General features: G+C 37.2%; 2 protein-coding genes across 2 annotated transcripts in view; one reads left to right on the forward strand and one right to left on the reverse strand.

Moving 5' to 3' along the window:
* The window catches only part of avpr1aa (arginine vasopressin receptor 1Aa), a 552,460-nt gene that overhangs the window by 300,959 nt on the left and 231,507 nt on the right, over positions 1–19,994 (reverse strand). The gene's annotated exons all lie outside the window — the stretch shown is intronic.
* On the forward strand, positions 12,172–14,442 carry LOC306866647 (uncharacterized protein). Its single transcript, XM_079411915.1, has 3 exons — positions 12,172–12,772; positions 13,024–13,306; positions 13,541–14,442. Exons 1-3 carry the CDS (start codon positions 12,498–12,500, stop codon positions 14,252–14,254), a joined length of 1,272 nt encoding a protein of 423 aa, XP_079268041.1. The 5' UTR covers positions 12,172–12,497; the 3' UTR covers positions 14,255–14,442.

Here is a 19,994-nt window from a genome sequence, read left to right on the forward strand (position 1 = left end):
GCATTTCTAGAGAAGTGAGCGCTTATCTCCCACTTCCACCCCGGCTGTATCATTCTTGGACCACATAATCTGCACATAAAAAAAAAATCCACATAAATCCACATAAAAATCTGCAGTACATATGCACATACAAGGAATAAATACTTATAGATAAACAAAGGGAAAAAACAGTGCGGCACGTAACGTTGTCACGAATCCGGTCCATGAACTTCAGTTCACTCACCACCAGAAGTCACCGCATGGACTCTTGCACTACACCACTGTTGCATTTCACCATTGGACTATAATTCCCATCATCCATTGCACTGACGACACACAGCTGTTACCAATCTCACATTGCTCTGATTACACAGCTGATCACACAATCACATATGCTTTATAAGCCTTGGACTTCCTCTCTGTCATTGCCGAATATTGTATAGCGTTTATCACTCTCCTAGCGATAGCTACTCTACGGAGCCCACATAGTTGTCATAGCCTTGCCTTGCCTTGCGTGTTTTTTTGTGTTTTGATTCTTGCTCGTGTTTCCTGGATTAACCCTTTGCCTTGCCGTTCGGACTCTGTTTGCACCTCTCTTGGACTATTGCTCGTGTACCTGGATTATCTCTCTGCCTTGCCCTGTTGGATATTGTTCGCCGATCAAGACCCACGATTGCCCTAGTATTACTCTTTTGTCTTGCCCGTGCCATATCCGTTTGCTGTTGTTTGACCCTGCCTGTGATTTGACTGTTTATTAATAAAATCTTGCACTTGGATCCGCTTGCCTCACATCTCATTCTCCCCGTTACAAACGTAGCCTATATATGCTGAGTTTGAGTTCATTTTTATGACATGCTTAATTTGTTCACAGAAAGGAAACTCAAATGGCAGAAAGCGACATCCTATTTGTTTTCTTTATTTTACAAAAACACAATGTTTTGTTTTCATTGTGAGTGTACACAAATAAAAGTAGACCTTTTTCAGTGATGCATTACTAATAAGACAATAAATGCGGAGCAGATGATGTGATCACACGTGCACACACACACAAAACATAACTTCCAGCATTGCTGACTTGACAGCGCAGTTGGTACTTTATCAAAATAAAATACAGTGAATCAAAGATCAGTGCGCCCACTTCTGTGTCACCGTTGGAACCCGACTGAAGTACAAAGCCTATAATTTACATAATAAATAATAGTTTTGCATTCAGATACATCGCAAATATTATGGAATATTTGGATTTGTGCCAAATGAGAGAGGTAGGATACACGAGCACAAAGCTCCATTTTGCAAACAGTTGAGTGCGAAAGCCTTTAAAGCAGGGGTCGGCAACCTTTTCGCATGACAGATTATGCACAGTACATAAACATTTTTAAATTATACGATAAAAAAAAACAAAAAAACAGTATGATTTTCATGCAAATTGTTTCTTTAGATTTTTTCCTAAATAGTTTTTTTAACTTTTTAAAAGTTTCTTATACAACAGCTATACTGTGTGACCATGCTGAACACCACTGCGTGTGTGTGTGTGGGAGACAAGGCCAATGCATTAAAACCGTTCAATTTAATCACCGTTCTATATTAATGCGTTGCTTTAATTGATGCGCTTGCGCACACACACCACTCACACACAGAGATCGGAGATCACTCTGTGCAAAAATTGCGCTCTATCATTTAATGCTATTAAATTAAAAATAATTTTAAAAATTTTATTTAATTTAATAATTACAGTTATTTGTTTATTTTTAATTTATGTATTTATTAAAATTAAAATTAGCACATTTTGTGTAAATATATCATTCTCATAATGCCAATCTCATAATGAATGAGGCCCTCCGTTGTCCCTCTGTTGTCCACAACCGTTTTCAAAAGCCTCAAGACTTTCCCAAATTTTCATTATAATTGGATAAGGTTAAGTAGTCTAAAAAATATTTTTTACTCACAGTTTCTACTCAGAATATATCAGAACTTGGCTTAACTAGAAATGCCCATTTTATTATTTTGCATAACTTTTATTCAAGGACAATAACCAGTTGTAGAGTGGATGAATAATAATGAAAAATGTAATTTTTTTTATTATTTTAGCTTATTTTAAATCATCTTCAGGCCCTATGTTTGCAAAAAGATGATCTAGGAGAAACAAATTGAGATTTTCAAGAGATCTGGTTCAGGATTTTTCCTTCCTCAGGTTATATTTATGCACGCAGGGCTCAGAAACGTCATCTCGGCCTGTTGCATCATCTCCATTTGTGGAGATTTCCTGTTGATAATCACTGTCGTTTATTTTTACAGCATAAGATGACTTTTCACATTTCCAGGCTGTGTTTCCATAGTCGGTTCCTAGACATCCAAGGGTAGGCCAAAGACAACTGGTCAGAATGAAAACCTGCCGCTATTCCGAATGATGAACCGAGGCTGCGGCGGGCGATTTATTCCGCTCAACTAATGTCTAATGTCTGTCTGGGCAGATGAGAAAGAACTTAGAACTTCCTTTTTTTAGCATGTGCATGGAGCAGTGGCCGTGGTTTGGTTTGGTGTGGGTACGATCAGCTGCTGTTGGGAAAGGAGGGGCGAGTCGTGTGCCCATGGAGGAGAGACCCGTATAGGAGCGGCGATGTGTTCGTCTAGCCGTGAGTCACTCTTTCTGTTTATCTGCAGGCAGCCTTGCAGTCATCGGTCCATGGAAACCGTCCAGACACCACGGCAAACGTCTTTTCCCCATGCAGGCCGCCGCACTCCACTTGAGGAATTCTGTAATGGTGGTTATTCTGTAAAAGAAAAGACACCTTCCCCAGTGGTTTCCCTCTGTACATCGTCCCCTTAAATTATGACGACATGCATCAGCAGCTGATCGGACAGGAACAGGTGCATGCTGAGTTAACATCTCATTATTTATGCTCACAGCCAGAGGCAGACAAAGTACACAACTCTATTACTTGAATCAAAGTACAAATACTGCTGGTCAAATATTACTTCATTACAAGTAAATACAGATTTTTACTAAAGTAAATGTACAGAAGTACTTGCATTTAAAAGTACTTAAGTACCAAAAGTGAGTTTCCTTTTTTACGCCAACACACCTTTTTTTATTGTTGCATACATGCTTTCAATACCTTTTGCCACTGAAGCAACTTACAGTACCTTACGCCTATTGAATAAATGGACTAGCTTGTAGTATCTTTGGTGTAAAGAGCTTTTTCAATGTTAAAACTTATAGAAATGAAACAAATAAGTTGACAAAAAAAAAAACACCCCTACCCCTATTCTTATTTATTTTGCCAGACTAAAATATGTGAAATCGAGTGCAACATTTTGAAATATGATTTCATTGCATCTAAATGTTGTAAGATTTTAGCTTGCATTCGCCGGTGATTTATTAAACGGCATGCTGACGTGCAAAACATGATTTTTACTTCATATTTTTTAACAATGCATTTGTAACTAAAGTAACAGAATTTTATTGACATTAGTAACTGTTATCAAATTACATAAATGTAAAATGTAGCGCATTATATTACTGCATTACCAGGAAAAGTAATTAGGATACAGTAACGCATTATAAACTCTGTGGGGCAGTCGTGGCCTAATGGATAAAGAGTCGGACAAAGGTTGGGTTACAAAGGTTTCCTATTAATGAGGAAAATTAAGCTTAATTTTGGGATTCAAAAAGATTCATAATTTCTAACTGTAATGATAAATAAAAAGTTATCTTACATAAATTAGGAAAATTAAGCTTAATTTTTGTATGTTCGAGTCTCAGTCTGGCAGGGATTGAAGGTGGAGGAGTTAATGTCCAGCGCTCTCTCCACCCTCAATACCACGACTGAGGTGAGACCCTTGAGCAAGGCACCGAACCCCCAACTGCTCCCCGGGCGCTACAGCACTGGCTGCCCACTGCTCCGGGTGTGTGTTCACAGTGTGTGCGTGTTTGTTCACTACTCACTGCTGTGTGTGTGTGTTGGATGGGTTAAATGCAGAGCACAAATTCCGAGTATGGGTCACCATACTTGGCCACACCTCACGTCTTTTCCTTTTCCTTCAATACTGTCCACCTCTGCTTATAGCACAGAGAATCTCACGAAACCTGTTCTGTTCGGTCAATATTTCACCCCAAAATGAAAAAAAGTGAAAAATGCAAAAAAAAATTATCTCATTCTCACTGTAATGATAGGTAGGTAGATAGATAGATGTTCTATATTAATGAGGAAAATTAAGCTTAATTTTTGGATTGAAAAAGATTCATAATTTCTAACTGTAATGATAAATAAAAAGTTATCTTATATAAATTAGGAAAATTAAGCTTAATTTTTGTATACAAGAAATAATCTCATTCTTACTTAAAAGCTAAAACAAAATGTTATTCTATTTAAATTAGGAAAATTGTGTAATTGTTTTTGTATGCAAATATAATCTCATTCTCACCGCAAAGCAAAATTAATGAATATATTGAACGTTATTAAATAAAATAATATTAATAATATTAAATGTTATTTTTGTTTGTTTATTGCAAATTAAGTTAAATTATGTATTTTTGGCATTGTCATCTGGAAATTAAATATACCAAATATGCAAAAATATATTATTTTAAATTGATTAACAGATTAATTTTTAAAATCATTGAATTACAATAATTTTCATAATGAGCATTTATAATTAGAAGGGTTTACTTTATTGTCATGATATCAAAATAAAAAAAAGACTTAATTGTCTTTATGCTAAATAGTTACTGTTTTTTCTTTTTATTTTGGAGTTAAATGTGACCTGGACATGTTCTTGACAGGTTGCGTGACGTTCACTCATCAGCTAATTAAAGAGAGTAATATGACACATGCAGTATGCAGTAATATGACATAATTATATGCAGTAATATGACATACAGCACACATGTAGAAGAATCTCTAGGGGACTCGTAATGACTCATGTCTGACTGTCACATCAGTATAGCTTCTTTTGGTTTAGATGATGAAGCATCAATCTCTAAATCCTTGACACCCCTGGAGCAAAGAGACATTACAATGATTGAAGTTCCCACAATCCCACGCATGTACATAGTTATGCACACAGACTTCATATTTGCTCAGTCCTCATATTTGTCTTTAGGGCGCTTCTAACACATGTAGTAATAGTAGAAAAGAGTATTAAATATATATATGCAATTGTATTTGTGCTATGGTAATGAATGCAATATATAAACAATATAATATAGCATATATATATATATATATATATATATATATATAAAACAGAGTAATATAAATAACATATAGAATGTTTCGTAATTTGCAAATCTCAATGAAAAAAAAAAATAATTGTCCTAAAAATAGGCTTATTGCAAAATATAGTTTTGTATTAGTAAAAACAATATATAAGTGTAAACACTAGGCCTAAAAATAGGCATTATAGTAAGGAGAACAATATATAAATATATATATATATATACAACGTGGTTTATATGACCCTATTTATTTTCTCATTGCAAACTGGGTTTTGTGTCGTTTCATGTTGACTTCAAAGTTGATTGATTTGCACATGCGGTCGTTTATATATGAGCTGTTATTGCTTTCACAATGAAACTTGGGTGGCTGTCGTCAACTCTGTTTTGTTTTGCGGAGACAATCGAACCCACAGCAAGTCATATTTCAGACGCTGTCGTGCCAATAACCTTGTGTACTTGATATGACGCTGATAACATCGACAGAGAGTTCCAGATCGACTCTCTTGGCCGCGTAAATCTATTTGCAGTGGTTTGCCAGGACTATCCTGTTATATCCTGGCAGCGGTGGGATCCGTTCTCATAAGAAAGAGCTCCATCATGCCAGTGTGCACAGCAGCGAGGGTCCAAGAAAAGCTCGCAGATAGCCACAAATCTAAATGCAGCCGCACTGACCACAAGGCTCGCAGCCTGAACGTGACCGCCAAGAACATCGAACACCTTTGGGTGATGGCCGACCGCAGGAGGCGAAGACCTCTGGGAATCCACAGTACATACTGACCACACAAGCAAACTTTACGCTACACAATACCATCCGAACGGCTCTGTAGGGACTTGAGAAGCATATGGATTGCACGGATGCAAGGCTAATTACACAATGGATCTATGACCTGGCTCCTTTTCAGTTTCAACAAGGTCTTAGCTGGCATTAAACAGAGGAAATATTATATTATGAATGGTTTTCTTGCCAAGAATGAAGGGGCAGAAATGAATGCCACATAGCATTGTGGTAGTACATGAAGCTTATAAAGATGCTCTGGTGGAAAAACCTTGCAGCACCTCTGTTGACAGGAACAGAAGCTTCCTTCTCAGTGGATCACTGTGTTACCTCACACAAGAAACCCTAATTTGTGGCTTTTCCCCTCCATTTTCACTTCTCCATACACTCACCACGCTACAAAATGTGTTTGGCTCTTAAAGCTCTATCTTTCCGTGGCTCACAGCATCCTTTGGACTTTCAAAACTTCAGTGTTGGGTTTGAGGAGAACTAAATTGCACTGATTATAAGCATGGCTTCTTCTTTCCTAAATATGATTGGTTGGATTGCTCACTCCGTTTAGATTTGAGGTATTGATATGAACAACCACAGCATAATATCAGGTCAGTAGAGCCTTAAAACCGCTTAGTTCCTGCTTCTGGATCTTAGATATTATACATAATTTTCATTTATAACACACAGCATGAAATAAACGTTCTCAATTGGTTGAGAATGGCACAACAACACTAGAATCTATTTGATGCATGTTACAAATAAAAATAAAATGCTCCTAATCTAAACTAACTTTTGTTACTTGATGGGTGCCGTCAGTGTGAGAGTCCAAACAGCTGATAAAAACATCACAAGTAATCTACACCACACCAGTCCATCAGTTAACATCTTGTGAAGCCAAAAGCTGTGTGTTTGTACAAATTCATCATTAGGATGTTTTTAATGTCAAACCATTACTTCCGATAACATACGAGTCAAGAATCCATAATAACGCATCCTCCAGTGAAAATCTCCTGTTGTCTCTCATATCAAAATCCACCCACATATTTGTTTAGAGCTGTTTTGGACTGTTTTTGCTTGTAAACAGCAATTGATCTGTGCAGATTTCTCTCCTGATTCAGATAAGACAACTTTTTTTTCTGGAGGGAGCGTTATTATGGATAACGGACTCATATTTTAGCCGTTCTTAGCGATGAATTTGTTTCTTACAAACACGCAGCTCTTGGCTTCACAAACTGTTAATTGATGGAATGAAGTGGTGTGGATTATTGTGATGTTTTTTATCAGCGGTTTGGACTCGGCACCCATTCACTGCAGAGGACCCATTGGTGAACAAGTGATATTATGCTACTTTTCTACAAATCTGATGAAGAAACAAACTCGTTCACATCTTGGATGGCCTGTGGGTGTGTACATGTTCAGTATATACAATTATTCCTTTAAACAGTAAGTCAAAAATCTGTCTACACAAAATTAGCAATGCTAAGCTCATGGGTTGAGCTCCTATGATGATAAAATAAGTACATATTTGCTTTGAATAAAAGCATTTACCAAATAATACAGCATAAAAATATCTCACTTGCATTGCACAATGACAGAGTGTTTCTACATTTATTGTCTTTCCGTAATGAGTGTTTGGAATATCTGTGGTAGGATTCCTGTAGGAACAGGACAAAAACAAATCCTTTCAGTCTCCATGTGGCTCCCTGGTACCTCCTTTTCACTCAAGCGCATTTTTGGTTTGTCCACAGATAACCCACTTGGCATCAAGATCGTCCGCATGAGGAGCTGCACAATCCACATGTAAGCTTTATGTAATGTTGGAAACGGTACACTGTGAATCATTGTTTATTTATATTTTTTTATTGTAAAACCTGAAAGAACTGAACTCACAGGGTCATGCTGACAATTCCAACTTTAGCAAACTGAAATTTGTAACTTGAGTAAAGAGAAAATATCTAAAAATATTTTTATTTATTATTTTTTTTTATTGAAAGAGCATCCAGCACAAATGTATTCCCAGTTGACTTCCAGCAAATTGTCAGGAAAAAGCCTGGAAAATAGCAACCTAAAATAAAATGTCAACCTAAAAAATCCAGAAAGACAAGATATCCTAAAAATATACAATTAGCTTGTCACTATTGCACTGTTAAATGAGTAATTTCAACCCTTATAGAACTGATTCAAAAGCAAGATTCGGAGCTAAACCAATGTATTAGACGGTTAGAATTGGATATTTTCATTCATCTAGTTTCTCTACGCAATTACATTTATTCATTTAGCTGACGCTTTTATCCAAAGCGACTTACAGTTGCTATATATGTCAGAGGTCGCACGCCTCTGGAGCAACTAGGGGTTAAGTGTCTTGCTCAGGGACACATTGGTGTCTCACAGTGGATTCGAACCCGGGTCTCTCACACCAAAGGCATGTGTCTTATCCACTGCACCATCACCACCCCTATTATGCTAATGCTTAGTGTACATACTCGACTCAAGTGTGCAATTAAGTTTATTACCTATAAACATTCACTTATAAATGGATGTTTCACTACCTAGAAGTCAAGTCAGATTTACTTATATAGCACTTTATACAGTACAGATTATTTCCAAGCAGCTTCACTCAAATAAACTGTTGGAAAATCAGTTTCAACTGTAAAGCATCTCTACAGAAGACGATAATATCATTATTCAGCTCAATTAACATTATGTTCTCATCCGATAGATTCAAAGCTGTCAAATCACCAAAATATCATCCAAAAAGCCATCATCAAAACAACAATTTTCACCTGAGATTTGGAACCAAATTACAGGGGGTAAAAATGACTTAAAATTTTATTTTTACAGAGATTGGTAGGTCTATTAGTAAAATACATTGACTTTAGCAAGCTTTGTTGCATTGTATGCCAATGGTGAATAAAAAGAAAATGGAGAAAAAGCATATTTTTCCCAAAGTTTGCAAACCTCTAAGTGAAGAAGTATTAAAGATCCTTCTTCATAAGTTTCCTTTTTCAATTTAAGTCCAACATAACGTTAACCCACCGCGGTTAAGTGAACCACCATATGTGAACACCCGGTCAAGCCATCCGCTGTCTTGATTTTGTTGTATGTCTGTTTGTGGAATTAAGGTGTCGTGATACATGAAGTTTCCAAAAAGCATCTTTCTCAGCTTTTTGGCTGCACCACGCATTCGTACTGTAATTACAAAAATAGACGAGCATTCCAGGAGGCAGCTGGCTTGGCCGAGTGTTCGCAGATGATGGCTCACTTGATCGGGGCTTAAAACTGCCATGTCATGCCATGCTTATCACATCGGTCACATCACATTTCCTAAGTCAGCATAGTTTGTCAGTACAGTGAGTAATGTAGCAGATTGAAAAGTTAGTATCTTTCTGCAGTCCAATAGACAGCAGTGCAGTGGTGGCTTGAGTCTGTTGAATGGTGATTTAACACTACGTTGTCATGCAATTGGTGAGATGCAATGCTATAAAGTAAATAAATAATATCTCCATCTTTTACTCTCACAATGAGCTTATCATACTCGTTTGCTATATTAGTAGTGCCCTATGATTTCAGCGATGCAAAAAATGCAGACAAAATCGCGGAATCCAGTCATAAAAACGGAATTTACTGTATAACGCAAAATTTCACAGATTTTCATATTTTTGATGAATAAATAAAAAACAGGTCAGTACACTTAAATCAAATCTTGATACAGATTAGTGTCTGTGAATATTAAACTGCAAAAAGACTTATTAAATACGAATTCACATGTTCTGCATGTTTATTTGATTACCAGAAAATACACAACACAGAATTTGTGGGAAAATCCCCCAGAAATGTTAAATTGTTAAATACCCTGCATCCATACCTATTTTTGTCTCGCCATTATCAGTGTTTGATCACCACATTTGAGTGATCAATGCAAAAAATGTGTTTATGTATATATATTCTGTTTATGTATATGCTGTATTCTATATACAGGAATAGTCAAAAGTTTGGATATACAAATGGGAAGTGTGTCCAAACTTTTGACTTGTTGTGTACTATAATATACACATAAAGAATATCGGCCGATATATCGATATCGGACTTTTTCTCTCCCTAACATCGGTATCGGCATTGGCTCCCAAATGCCCATATCAGTTGGGGTCTATTGCTTCGGATGCGTGCGCTCAGAAAACCCTACATCAGAAGTTTAAACTAATATGGTTTAAAATGCATGATTTCAGTGCGATATACATGACAATCAAAACCAAACAGATGGTTTTTCGGCAGAATATCTGAGGTACGAGCTGTAAAGGCACAGTCCTATTCTGGAAAAGGGGACGAGGAGCAGTAGCTGATTTGCATTTAAAGATACATGCACAAAAACAGCGTGTTTTTACTTCTGCTCATAAGGGCATTTTCAAAATGATATAATAAATGATCTGTGGGGTATTTTGAGCTGAAACTTCCCAGACACATTCTGGGAACACCTGAGACTCATATTGCATCTTGTAAAATGGGACATAACAGGTCTCCTTTAATGGATGCAAATGCGAGTTGACATAGTTAGACTAAGTTGACATAATTTTGTAGAGTGTTTCTGGCCTAAATGTAATTCAGTGCTCTGACTGATATTTGCTAACATGTTCTCTGTTGTCTCTACCTGAAGGTCATATGGTGAGAAATGGAATGTCTCTTGGTTTCCAAAAAAAAGTAAAAAACATGGACTTTCCACAGAGTACAGCGATCCGATGAACAGGAAACAATAACACTGTGCCTGCCTTATGACAAGAATCTAACGTTCATGTGGGCTGTCGCTCCTGTCTTCACAGCATCATGTTCACCACATCGGCTTGATCTGTCTTTGTGGTTTTCTTCTTTGCCATGAGAATATACGTTTCATATTTCACGTTTCAGATGGGCTTTTCACAAGAGCATCATTCAGTGGTTTCATCAGTCCAGCACACTTCCTTTTAAAAACACCAAACAGATGTTGGGAACTCTGTGTTGTGATGCTGAGATTGTGCCGCATTTGCTGACCCATTGACCGACACTGAGCTGCATGTGCATAAAATAGAGATGCTCCTAAAGCATTCCGGAGGCAGACTCAAAAACGCAAACCAAGAAAGTGTCACACATGCTGTTGTAAACAGGAAACGCTGGATCTTTAGGTGGCCACATACATCCTGCTGGGTTGGTCGATGGCCAGCTGGCTATTCCTGGATGTGACAGACAAACCAGACAGAAACTGGATTAACCTATAACTAGACAAAACACTTATATCACTGTAAGGGTAATTTTATGCTATAATAGCAGATAATATCACAAAAATAGTATAATTTATATTAAACTATTAATATAAAACAAATATTTAAAAGCAAACTTAAAAATGAACTCTAGAAGAAGGATGTCAAATGAAGGCATTGAAGTTGGCAGAAGCATCATTGTTTTTAAAAGATATAAAGTTAACATTTTGCACTTTTTTTCTAGAGTTAAAATATTTCTGATTTAATTATAAAATTATTATCATTAGTTTTATTTATATATTAAAAAATATGAAAAATAATATAAGTATTATTTTAATTGATAGTGCATTTATATTTGCAAATGCACTATTGTATTAATATTTAAATAGTAATTGTATTTTATATTTTAGTCTGCTTGGCAGTGTAGCTTATGTATATCAGTATTATATTAAGATTATTTAAAGTAATTTTATTAATTTAATTATTTGGTTACACTTTATTTTAAGGTGTCCTTGTTACAGTGTAATTATACATTTAAGTAATATTAATTAACTACATGTACTTACTATATGATTAGGTTTTGGCTTAGGGTTAATTGCATGTAATTATGCATAATTTATTATTATTATTATAATAGTAAGTACATGTAACGTTTAACAAGGACACCTTAAAATAAAATGTTACCAATTATTTTAATTACAGTTTTTCTCGATTGGTTTGGCTCATTTCTTGAAACCGAGATGACATTCTCAAAATAACATGGACAAATCTCCAAACCACCTTGCAATTGTTCACAACAGAATGTCATTTTTCATTGGTTTTATCAAATTGCAAATGCTTTAGTACATGTCTCAAGTGACTCTGTGCTTTTTTTCAAATGATTATGTACAAGTAGCTACAGTTAGCACAATGAGCCCACATTTAGCACATTTTCCAAATAAATAGATCTTGCTGATCTAAACTGATTAGTTGATTTTTCAGTGAAATGGTTACTCTCTCCAAAACATATCAGCATGGTTTCATTGTGTAAGTCATCATATGCACAATTGTCTGTTCAACTGTCAAAATTAGTCAAAGATATAATACCATGAAAGAATTTCTTGGAACATTTGATAAATTTATGACAGTACTTGACAATCAATCAGGTCAAATTAGAACTAACGAAGGAGCAGTTTCCCACATCTCAGATGACTAATCAAACAGTTTGTTTAGTTACCTGACAGGTGTTGTCTATGATTATGACTGCTGCCAAAAGTATATAGACAGAGCTTGGCCCGGGGCCAGTTTCATTTGCAGTGTGAACATGGAAGCACCTCGCCAAGTACAACAGCAACTTCCTGCTCGAGGAAGAGGAGGAAGAAGAAGAGGAAGAGGAGGAGTGAGAATGCGTGGAGGAATAGGGGGAAGAGGCCGAGGAGCACGGAGGCACCATGATGTCCCAGATGAAATCCGGGCCACCCTTATTGACCACGTTATAAACCATCGCCTCACAATGGCAGAGGCAGGTCGCCGAGTGCAGCCTAATGTGCCTCGGTCTACAGTCTCCTCCATCATCCAAACCTTTCGCAGGGAAAACAGGTACAGAACTATTCTATTGAACTATTCAGTGTTGGTGTGTGTGTAGGCCTAGAGTACTGTAATATCTTCATGTGATGTTATATGATACTATAAAAATGACAAAGAAAAAAAAATGGAGAAAATACTGTGAATAGTATTCCAGTCACTGTGCAGTGCATCACACTTTTAGTACCATAAAACAGCAGTACAATTACATTGGTAACTCATTTTGTAACAAATTTACAGTGTTGACCTTTGACTTGTATGTCTAGGATTGGACGACAGCCTCAAGTGGGTGGCAGAAGAAAACTTCTAAATGAACAACAAGAACGAGAAATATGCAACATGGTCATTGCAAATAATGCCATCACACTGAGACAGATTCGTAATGCAATCCTTCTAGACAATGTAATGTTCCAAAATATAAACTCTATCAGCATCTCCACAATAGACCGGGTATTGAAGAAACATCAGATGACCATGAAACAGATTTACAGGGTACCATTTGAGAGAAACTCTGACAGAGTGAAAGAGCTGCGGTACCAGTATGTGCATGTAAGTCAACTACTGGTTGTCTATCATTGTAACACTATTACAGTAAGACATGGTTACCACTTTTTTTTGTTTTGCTTTATCCTTTTTACCTTCAGAATCCAGCTTTGTGTGACTAGAGCATTTTGCCTAGAAATTGTCTTCAGTTTTTCACTCCCTCTTTTTACAGTACTTTAGATCCTCCCTGCAGTATCTGTCTCTACTTGACTGATTAGATTTATTTTTATTCTATTGTAGAGAATAATGGCATTAGAAGGCAACGAAACCCCTCACATCCTAGTGTTCGTTGATGAAGCTGGCTTCAACCTGGCCAAAGGTCGAAGGCGTGGCCGTAACATCATTGGCCACCGAGCCACTGTGGATGTCCCAGGCCAGCGAGGAGCAAATATAACAATGTGTGCCGCTATATCAGAAAGAGGTGTGGCCACACACATTCCCAGTTTAGGGCCCTACAATACACAAAAGCTCCTAAATTTTTTGGACCACCTTTATACTGATCTGATCCCGGAAAATGAGAGAGGTGAAGAAGGACCTCAGCTACCACATTATGTCATTGTGTGGGATAATGTGAACTTCCACCGTGGCCCACGCATCAGAACCTGGTTCACCACCCATCCCCGGATGCTAATGGAGTTTCTTCCACCTTACTCTCCTTTCCTAAATCCAATTGAGGAGTTTTTTTCAGCTTGGAGGTGGAGGGTGTATGAGCATCAGGCTCAAGACCAGAGGGCCCTGCTGCATGCAATGGATGCTGCATGTGAGGACATCACAGGGGATCAATGTAGGGGATGGTTGAGACATTCACGCCGTTTCTTCCCTCGCTGCATCGCAAGAGAAAATATCCGTTGCGATGTGGATGAGAATTTATGGCCTAACAGAGAGCAGCGCGTCGATGGCCAGGAGGATGAGGATGGTGGCCAGGAAAGAGAGGGTGACAATGGCGACCACTGAAAATATTACTGTACTATAGTTCTGAAACTTTATTTACAGTATGGAAGGCTAGAGTTTTTTTGTGTTTTTTTTGTTTTTTGTTTGTGTTTATAACTGTTCACATTTACAGAATCCTGTATATGTTTTCTTTTCACAGTATGTTCTCTAATGTTAACATTTCTTTGTACGAATAAAAATGTTTACAGTTTCCTTGAGTATGAGTGGTTTATTGGAGGCTGATTTTACTGTAAAATCTTTTAGTTTTATTCATAGTGGTATTCTGTTGCTAGACCTGTGCCTCAGTGACAAACCGTCTAAGCATTTTGACTTGCAGTGCTTAAACAATGCCAAAGGTATAATGCATTTTGGGGGCATTGACTATTTATATGAGAATGATATTTAGTTTTGACACATGGATAAACTGTTTTGGGAGAGAGATGAGCTTTTGCAGGGGATCCATGGTGTTGTGCTAAACCATCCAGGTTATTTTGACAAAAGCACTAAATGAATGCACATGTGCCAAGGCAATTGAGAAGGATCTGTGCTATTTTGACTGTACTGACCTTTTATATGGGAAAGGAATCTGCTTTTGAAGCATGGAAGAAGAGTTTGGGGAAAGATATTTGATTTTGCTAGTGAGCTATAATGTTGAGCAGAACTGTAAGACTGTTTGGCCAAATGACCTTATGGTTTTGAGAATGTCATCTCGGTTTCAAGAAATGAGCCAAACCAATCGAGAAAAACTGTAATATATTTTATAATAGTATGTTTATTTAATATACTGTACCAAATTGTGTGCATGTGTGTGTGTGTGTGTGTGTGTGTGTGAATAAATAAATAAATAAAAATACACAAACAGAATACTGATAAAAACAAGAAAATATTAATTTCAATGTATTTGCATAACCTGAGTGAAAAATTGAAAACCGAAAAATTAACATAAATTTGTCTTTTGCTTTAATGACATGAACAAAACCTGATGATCATGTTCACCAGCATGATTTGAGGTGATCCAAAGAAAATCTTGAGCTTCAAGAACATCTGACCATCTGTACAAAGAGTCACATGATTAATTTGACTCATTTATTTATACTAGGAAATTATGAATCTGAAATTCATTATGATCTTAACTTTTTTTAAATCTTCCAAGTCCACATCAGATTTTGAATCTTGGGTTTTCAGACATTTAAGCACCACTTTATCTCCTGCCGGATAAAAAGGATAGCAACATCTCTACACATTATTAACAAAGAAATTATTTGAAGATATTAGCAAACCCCACTAAACTAAAAAACTATTGTAGAGTCATGTGCAAACAGCAGTACGGGGGATTTGCTGTGAAATTATCTAGTGCTGCTGTTCAGGGGTCACACTTTAGACCTAGAGCTGTTAGCGAGGATGGCCTCCTGCCAGCTTTTGGTCTACTTCATTATCTCGTCATTGTGTTGTTGTGATGACCAGGCGGAAGCAGTGAATAACCGTCTCTTTTCCATTAAAATAATACCCCCATGCGAAGCTCCAGTGCCAGGCTGCCGTATTCATTCCTGTCAGTCAGTCGAATGCTAGCCAAAAGCTGGAATTTTAATTGTTGCGTAGAAATCAACAGTCCACCGGCAGTAAATTTGGCTCACGGATTAATCCCCCTAAAGTGGAAACAAAGCTAGGCTTAGAAAAAGAGACACTTCCCCATGGGTTTCGAAATGGGGATGAAGAGATTCCCAGTCTTGTATCTTTCGGGTCAACACCTGCAAGGGCGGATCTTTGCCCTCATGGTACTGACCTTTCACTTTTGACCTGATAATCTTCGGGTTTGTGTAATCTTACGAGATGCCTTCCTGGAACTTAATCATTGGCGAGGAAATGGTGGGAAAATGAAGAGTTTTAATTGGATGCCAAGCACCTCCAGTAATCCATTCCCAGTTCTTTGAGGAACAAGGAGAGCGTAAGAGAGAAAATCTGGCCAAGAACACAAGCCTTTATCTGATGCTCTGGTAATTCTCTAGATTACACCATACTGTTGTCTCAGAAAGTCCCAAGAGAAAGTGAGTGGATTTGGAGGGCTAATGATTTTGGGGCCATGGGCTGAAATGGCAGGGGCCCAGGTTGATCGGAAGTGGTAGCATTTAGTTTGAGGTTTCTGTATTCTTTTTGACCAGCATTTTAAAGCAATGCATTTGGAAGATGGTACACTTTATGGCTCCATGATAAATCTTCCAAATGAGCCAAATCTTCCCCCAATGAGGTGGTTGTTTTGCAACAAGGGAGACACAGTTCTGTTAATAACAGTAGACCTGCTGGTAAAGAAGTGACAGGTACGAGAAAAAAGGGAGTCACAGAGATATTGGAGGAAATGAAGCAACGGAAAAGGGAAGTGAAGATGCAGTTCAAGAGAGAACCTTTCTTTATTTTCCATTTCCATCCTTTTAATGTGATGGTCATACAAATAGGCTAATAGGGTTGTCCGTGTTTCAGAATTTGTTGTGGGTGTACGGGATGCACTGGATGAGTGTGATATTTCCCGGCATGAAATTTTGTCCCAGTCCACCCCTGGCTCCATGATGAACCTATAAAATCCATTTCCATTGCACAAAAGGTTCTTTATTCACTCTTAAAATAAAGGTTCCAAAAAGAGGTCCCCCAAAGAACCTTGCAATGAACAGTTCTAAAAAGAAGCTTTTGTTATTATTAGTGTGAAGAACACTTTAAAAATCTAAAGAATCTTTTTCCACTATAAAGAACCTTTTGTGTGATGGAAAAGTTCCATGGATGTTAAAGAGTTTAAATTGGATGCCAAGCACCTCCAGTAATTAATTCCCAATCCTTTGAGGAAGAAAATATTTTTCCACAGCAAATCTGGCCATAAACACAAGCCTTTATCAGATGCTCCGGTAATTCCACAGATTACACCCTACTGTTGTTTTCAGGAAGTTGCATCCACCCTCCCAAAGAGAAAGGGAGAGGATTTGGAGCCAGAGCAAGGGCTTCAAGCCACTAGTTCTGGGGGCCGTGGGCTGAGATGGCAGGGGCCAGATGGTCGGTAGTGGTGCTGTGCTTAGGAAGAGGGTATCAGGAAGGCTTAAGCTCAAACATACAAGCGAAACCAGAACATTCCAATGGTCACTATTGCTTCCCCTGCCCACCGGAGCAGAAAATAAGGCGAGTGACCTCTCCAGAAAGGTTGTGTGTTTTGGACAATACCAGCATCCCTCGTGGTTTCAATAAAGTAGACGCTTTTTGATATTTATATGTTGTGCAGAACTTCTGCTGGTCGAAATTAATTAATCAGGAAAATATTGTTCTGTTCTGGAAATGAAATACAGTAACCACAAACGGGGTGAGCGGCTTTTGACTTGGTGGGAACATTGGTAAGGATGCATATATCTTTAACGACGTGTCATGTATGAATTGTGTGAAATAGAGACCCTTCCAAAAAATGTCAACAAAACAGACTTTCGGACTAGCAGTGAACCAGTTTTGGGGTCACACATTTTCACATTTGGACAACAGTTTTGATGGACCACAATGTAGCTTTTTGACCATTGTGGATTGGTTGCTTTCACTGCACCAACATTAACGGCTCTATATTTCTTAAAGGCATTTGGAGGGTGCATCAGATCATATGGTGGCTTGTAGTTTGAGGTTTTTGTATTTCTATGCACCAATATTTAAAAGCAATACTTGTTGGTTGCTGCGTTTTGGACCTGGTTCTATTGATGGTTTTTCATTGACGTTTTCCATGAAGAACCTTTAACCTCAACAGAAACTTTCCATTGCACAAAAGGTGCTTTATAGTAGGAAAAGGTTCTTTAGATTATTGAAATGTTCTTAACACAAAATTTTACAACACCCCCCCCCCCCCCCCCCCCCCCCCCCCCCCCCCTTTTTGTTGACATCTGGACATTGGATTTCTAGTTTCCAGCATGCTTTGCGTGGAATTGGTTTGGGAGAGTAGATGTTAATTAAGTCTTATTTATGTGTTTTTGGGTAAAGGATAAGGCTTGTTAGCATTTGATGTTTAATTATGCTGGCGATGCTAATGCTAAGTGACACATTTCACCCTATACATTATATTTAGTAAAAAGTTGGTATTTATTGCACTATTGCTAGCTAGTAGTTTACAGAATGAGATTTATCAGTGTTTTTTTTGTCTAAATTTATTGGGGTTTATTCAGTTCAGTCAGATTTCTACAACAATTATCTTTGTTCTAGTCTTTAAGTTGGTGGAAAATAATTTAAGTTCATTGAGAAAATTCTATTTTTAGTGCAAATAGGCTATCTCAGTCCTAAAATCAACCAGCTAGTCATACCAATATATGGTTTTTGGATCCTGGTTGACCTGCAAATGACCAGCTAAAACCAGCTACCATTTTCCAAAGCACAGCTATTAAGACGCAATAGGTTTACTGCCGTTTTAAAATGTTCCTCTTTGTCTATTCAAAATCTTAAATGCAATGAATTGCTGCTCAAGGCCGTCTTTACAGTGTTTACCAACTAATCATTAACTATTGCAGTCATGGAAAACACATCGCTGCATTGAGAGACTTTTAATTGTTTTCCACCATGGTGAACTTAAGGGCAACCTATGATGTGCGGAAAAAATGGGAAGCACTCTTTTTTTGTGGGATTACCCATTCTGGTTTCAGTCTTGCGTGCATCGTCATGTACAGAATGGAGACCTCACGGACGGCAAACTGAAGCAAATGAGAACCAGAAAACAGAAAAATAAACATGCACACAGAGTTAAAACTGGTGAGCACGGTTGGCCAAACAATCTCTGGTGTTTGTTTGGGTTTTGCGTCTCATTCCAAGACACTAATTTGTTTTGTCTGTAGTTGTGCCTGGTTGTTTGTCTGAGGTAAATTCTCTAGCTCCTGGGTTTTCAGATCGTCAGAAGCCACAAGTACTATTGCAAGGCCTACCTCATGATGAAACATTCCTATGGTGGCTTTCTAAAAAACATTTTCTGCGTTTGATTATCTAGCAAAGTCTGTAATAGCATTTGCATGATGTCAAAGAAGAGTTGTGTGGGAAACTGCAATGCAAATATCTACCGCTACTAAACCCATCGTACTTTGAAAGCAGAATAAAAAACAGTGCAAAAAAAGATGTCTTTGCTCAATATTTTTTACTTGTTTTGCCGTACAAATATCTACATGTTCTTATATTTTCATGCATTTACTTGAGATTGAAAATGACACAAGGTACTATGTCTTGTTTTCAGGAAAAAGATTCAAAATTAAGTGAGTTTATACTTTTTAAACAAGAAAAATAGATTAATTCATTCAAATAAATACATTAATTAAATGGATGGGGGGGGGGGAGGGTTGGGGATTATATGTTTGGCAGATATTTGTTCTTGGTTTTATCAGAATTTAAGTATTTTGACTTGTTTTCCCATATTATTATCCTAATGTTCTTATATCATCACATTAGCTTAAGATGCAAAATGACAGTATATATGCTAATGGTGTAAGAAAAATTAACTGAATTCAAAGAGAAAATAAGATTATTTTTCTGACCCAATTGGCAGATATTTATTCTTGTTGTAAGCATGAGGTCACTTATTTCAGTATTTTTGACTGGTTTTCCATACAAATGCTAAACATTCTTAAATCAACATTTACTTAAGATACAAAATAACAAGATTTTATGCCTTGTTTTCTAAAACAATCTATCAAAATTAAGAGTTTACACTTAAAAAATAGAATTTTTATATATACTGTATGTACATCGAGAGAGAGATGTTCTTAAGTCTTTAAGC

This window comes from Barbus barbus, assembly GCF_936440315.1.
Source record: "Barbus barbus genome assembly, chromosome: 48".
Taxonomy (NCBI): Eukaryota; Metazoa; Chordata; class Actinopteri; order Cypriniformes; family Cyprinidae; genus Barbus; species Barbus barbus.

Excerpts from the sequence above, each read along its gene's own strand:
- LOC306866647 (XM_079411915.1), top strand. The coding sequence starts at position 12,498 with ATGGAAGCACCTCGCCAAGTACAACAGCAACTTCCTGCTCGAGGAAGA. Across the intron at positions 12,773-13,023 it reads ACCTTTCGCAGGGAAAACAG|GATTGGACGACAGCCTCAAG; the intron begins GTACAGAACTAT and ends TTGTATGTCTAG. Across the intron at positions 13,307-13,540 it reads TGCGGTACCAGTATGTGCAT|AGAATAATGGCATTAGAAGG; the intron begins GTAAGTCAACTA and ends ATTCTATTGTAG.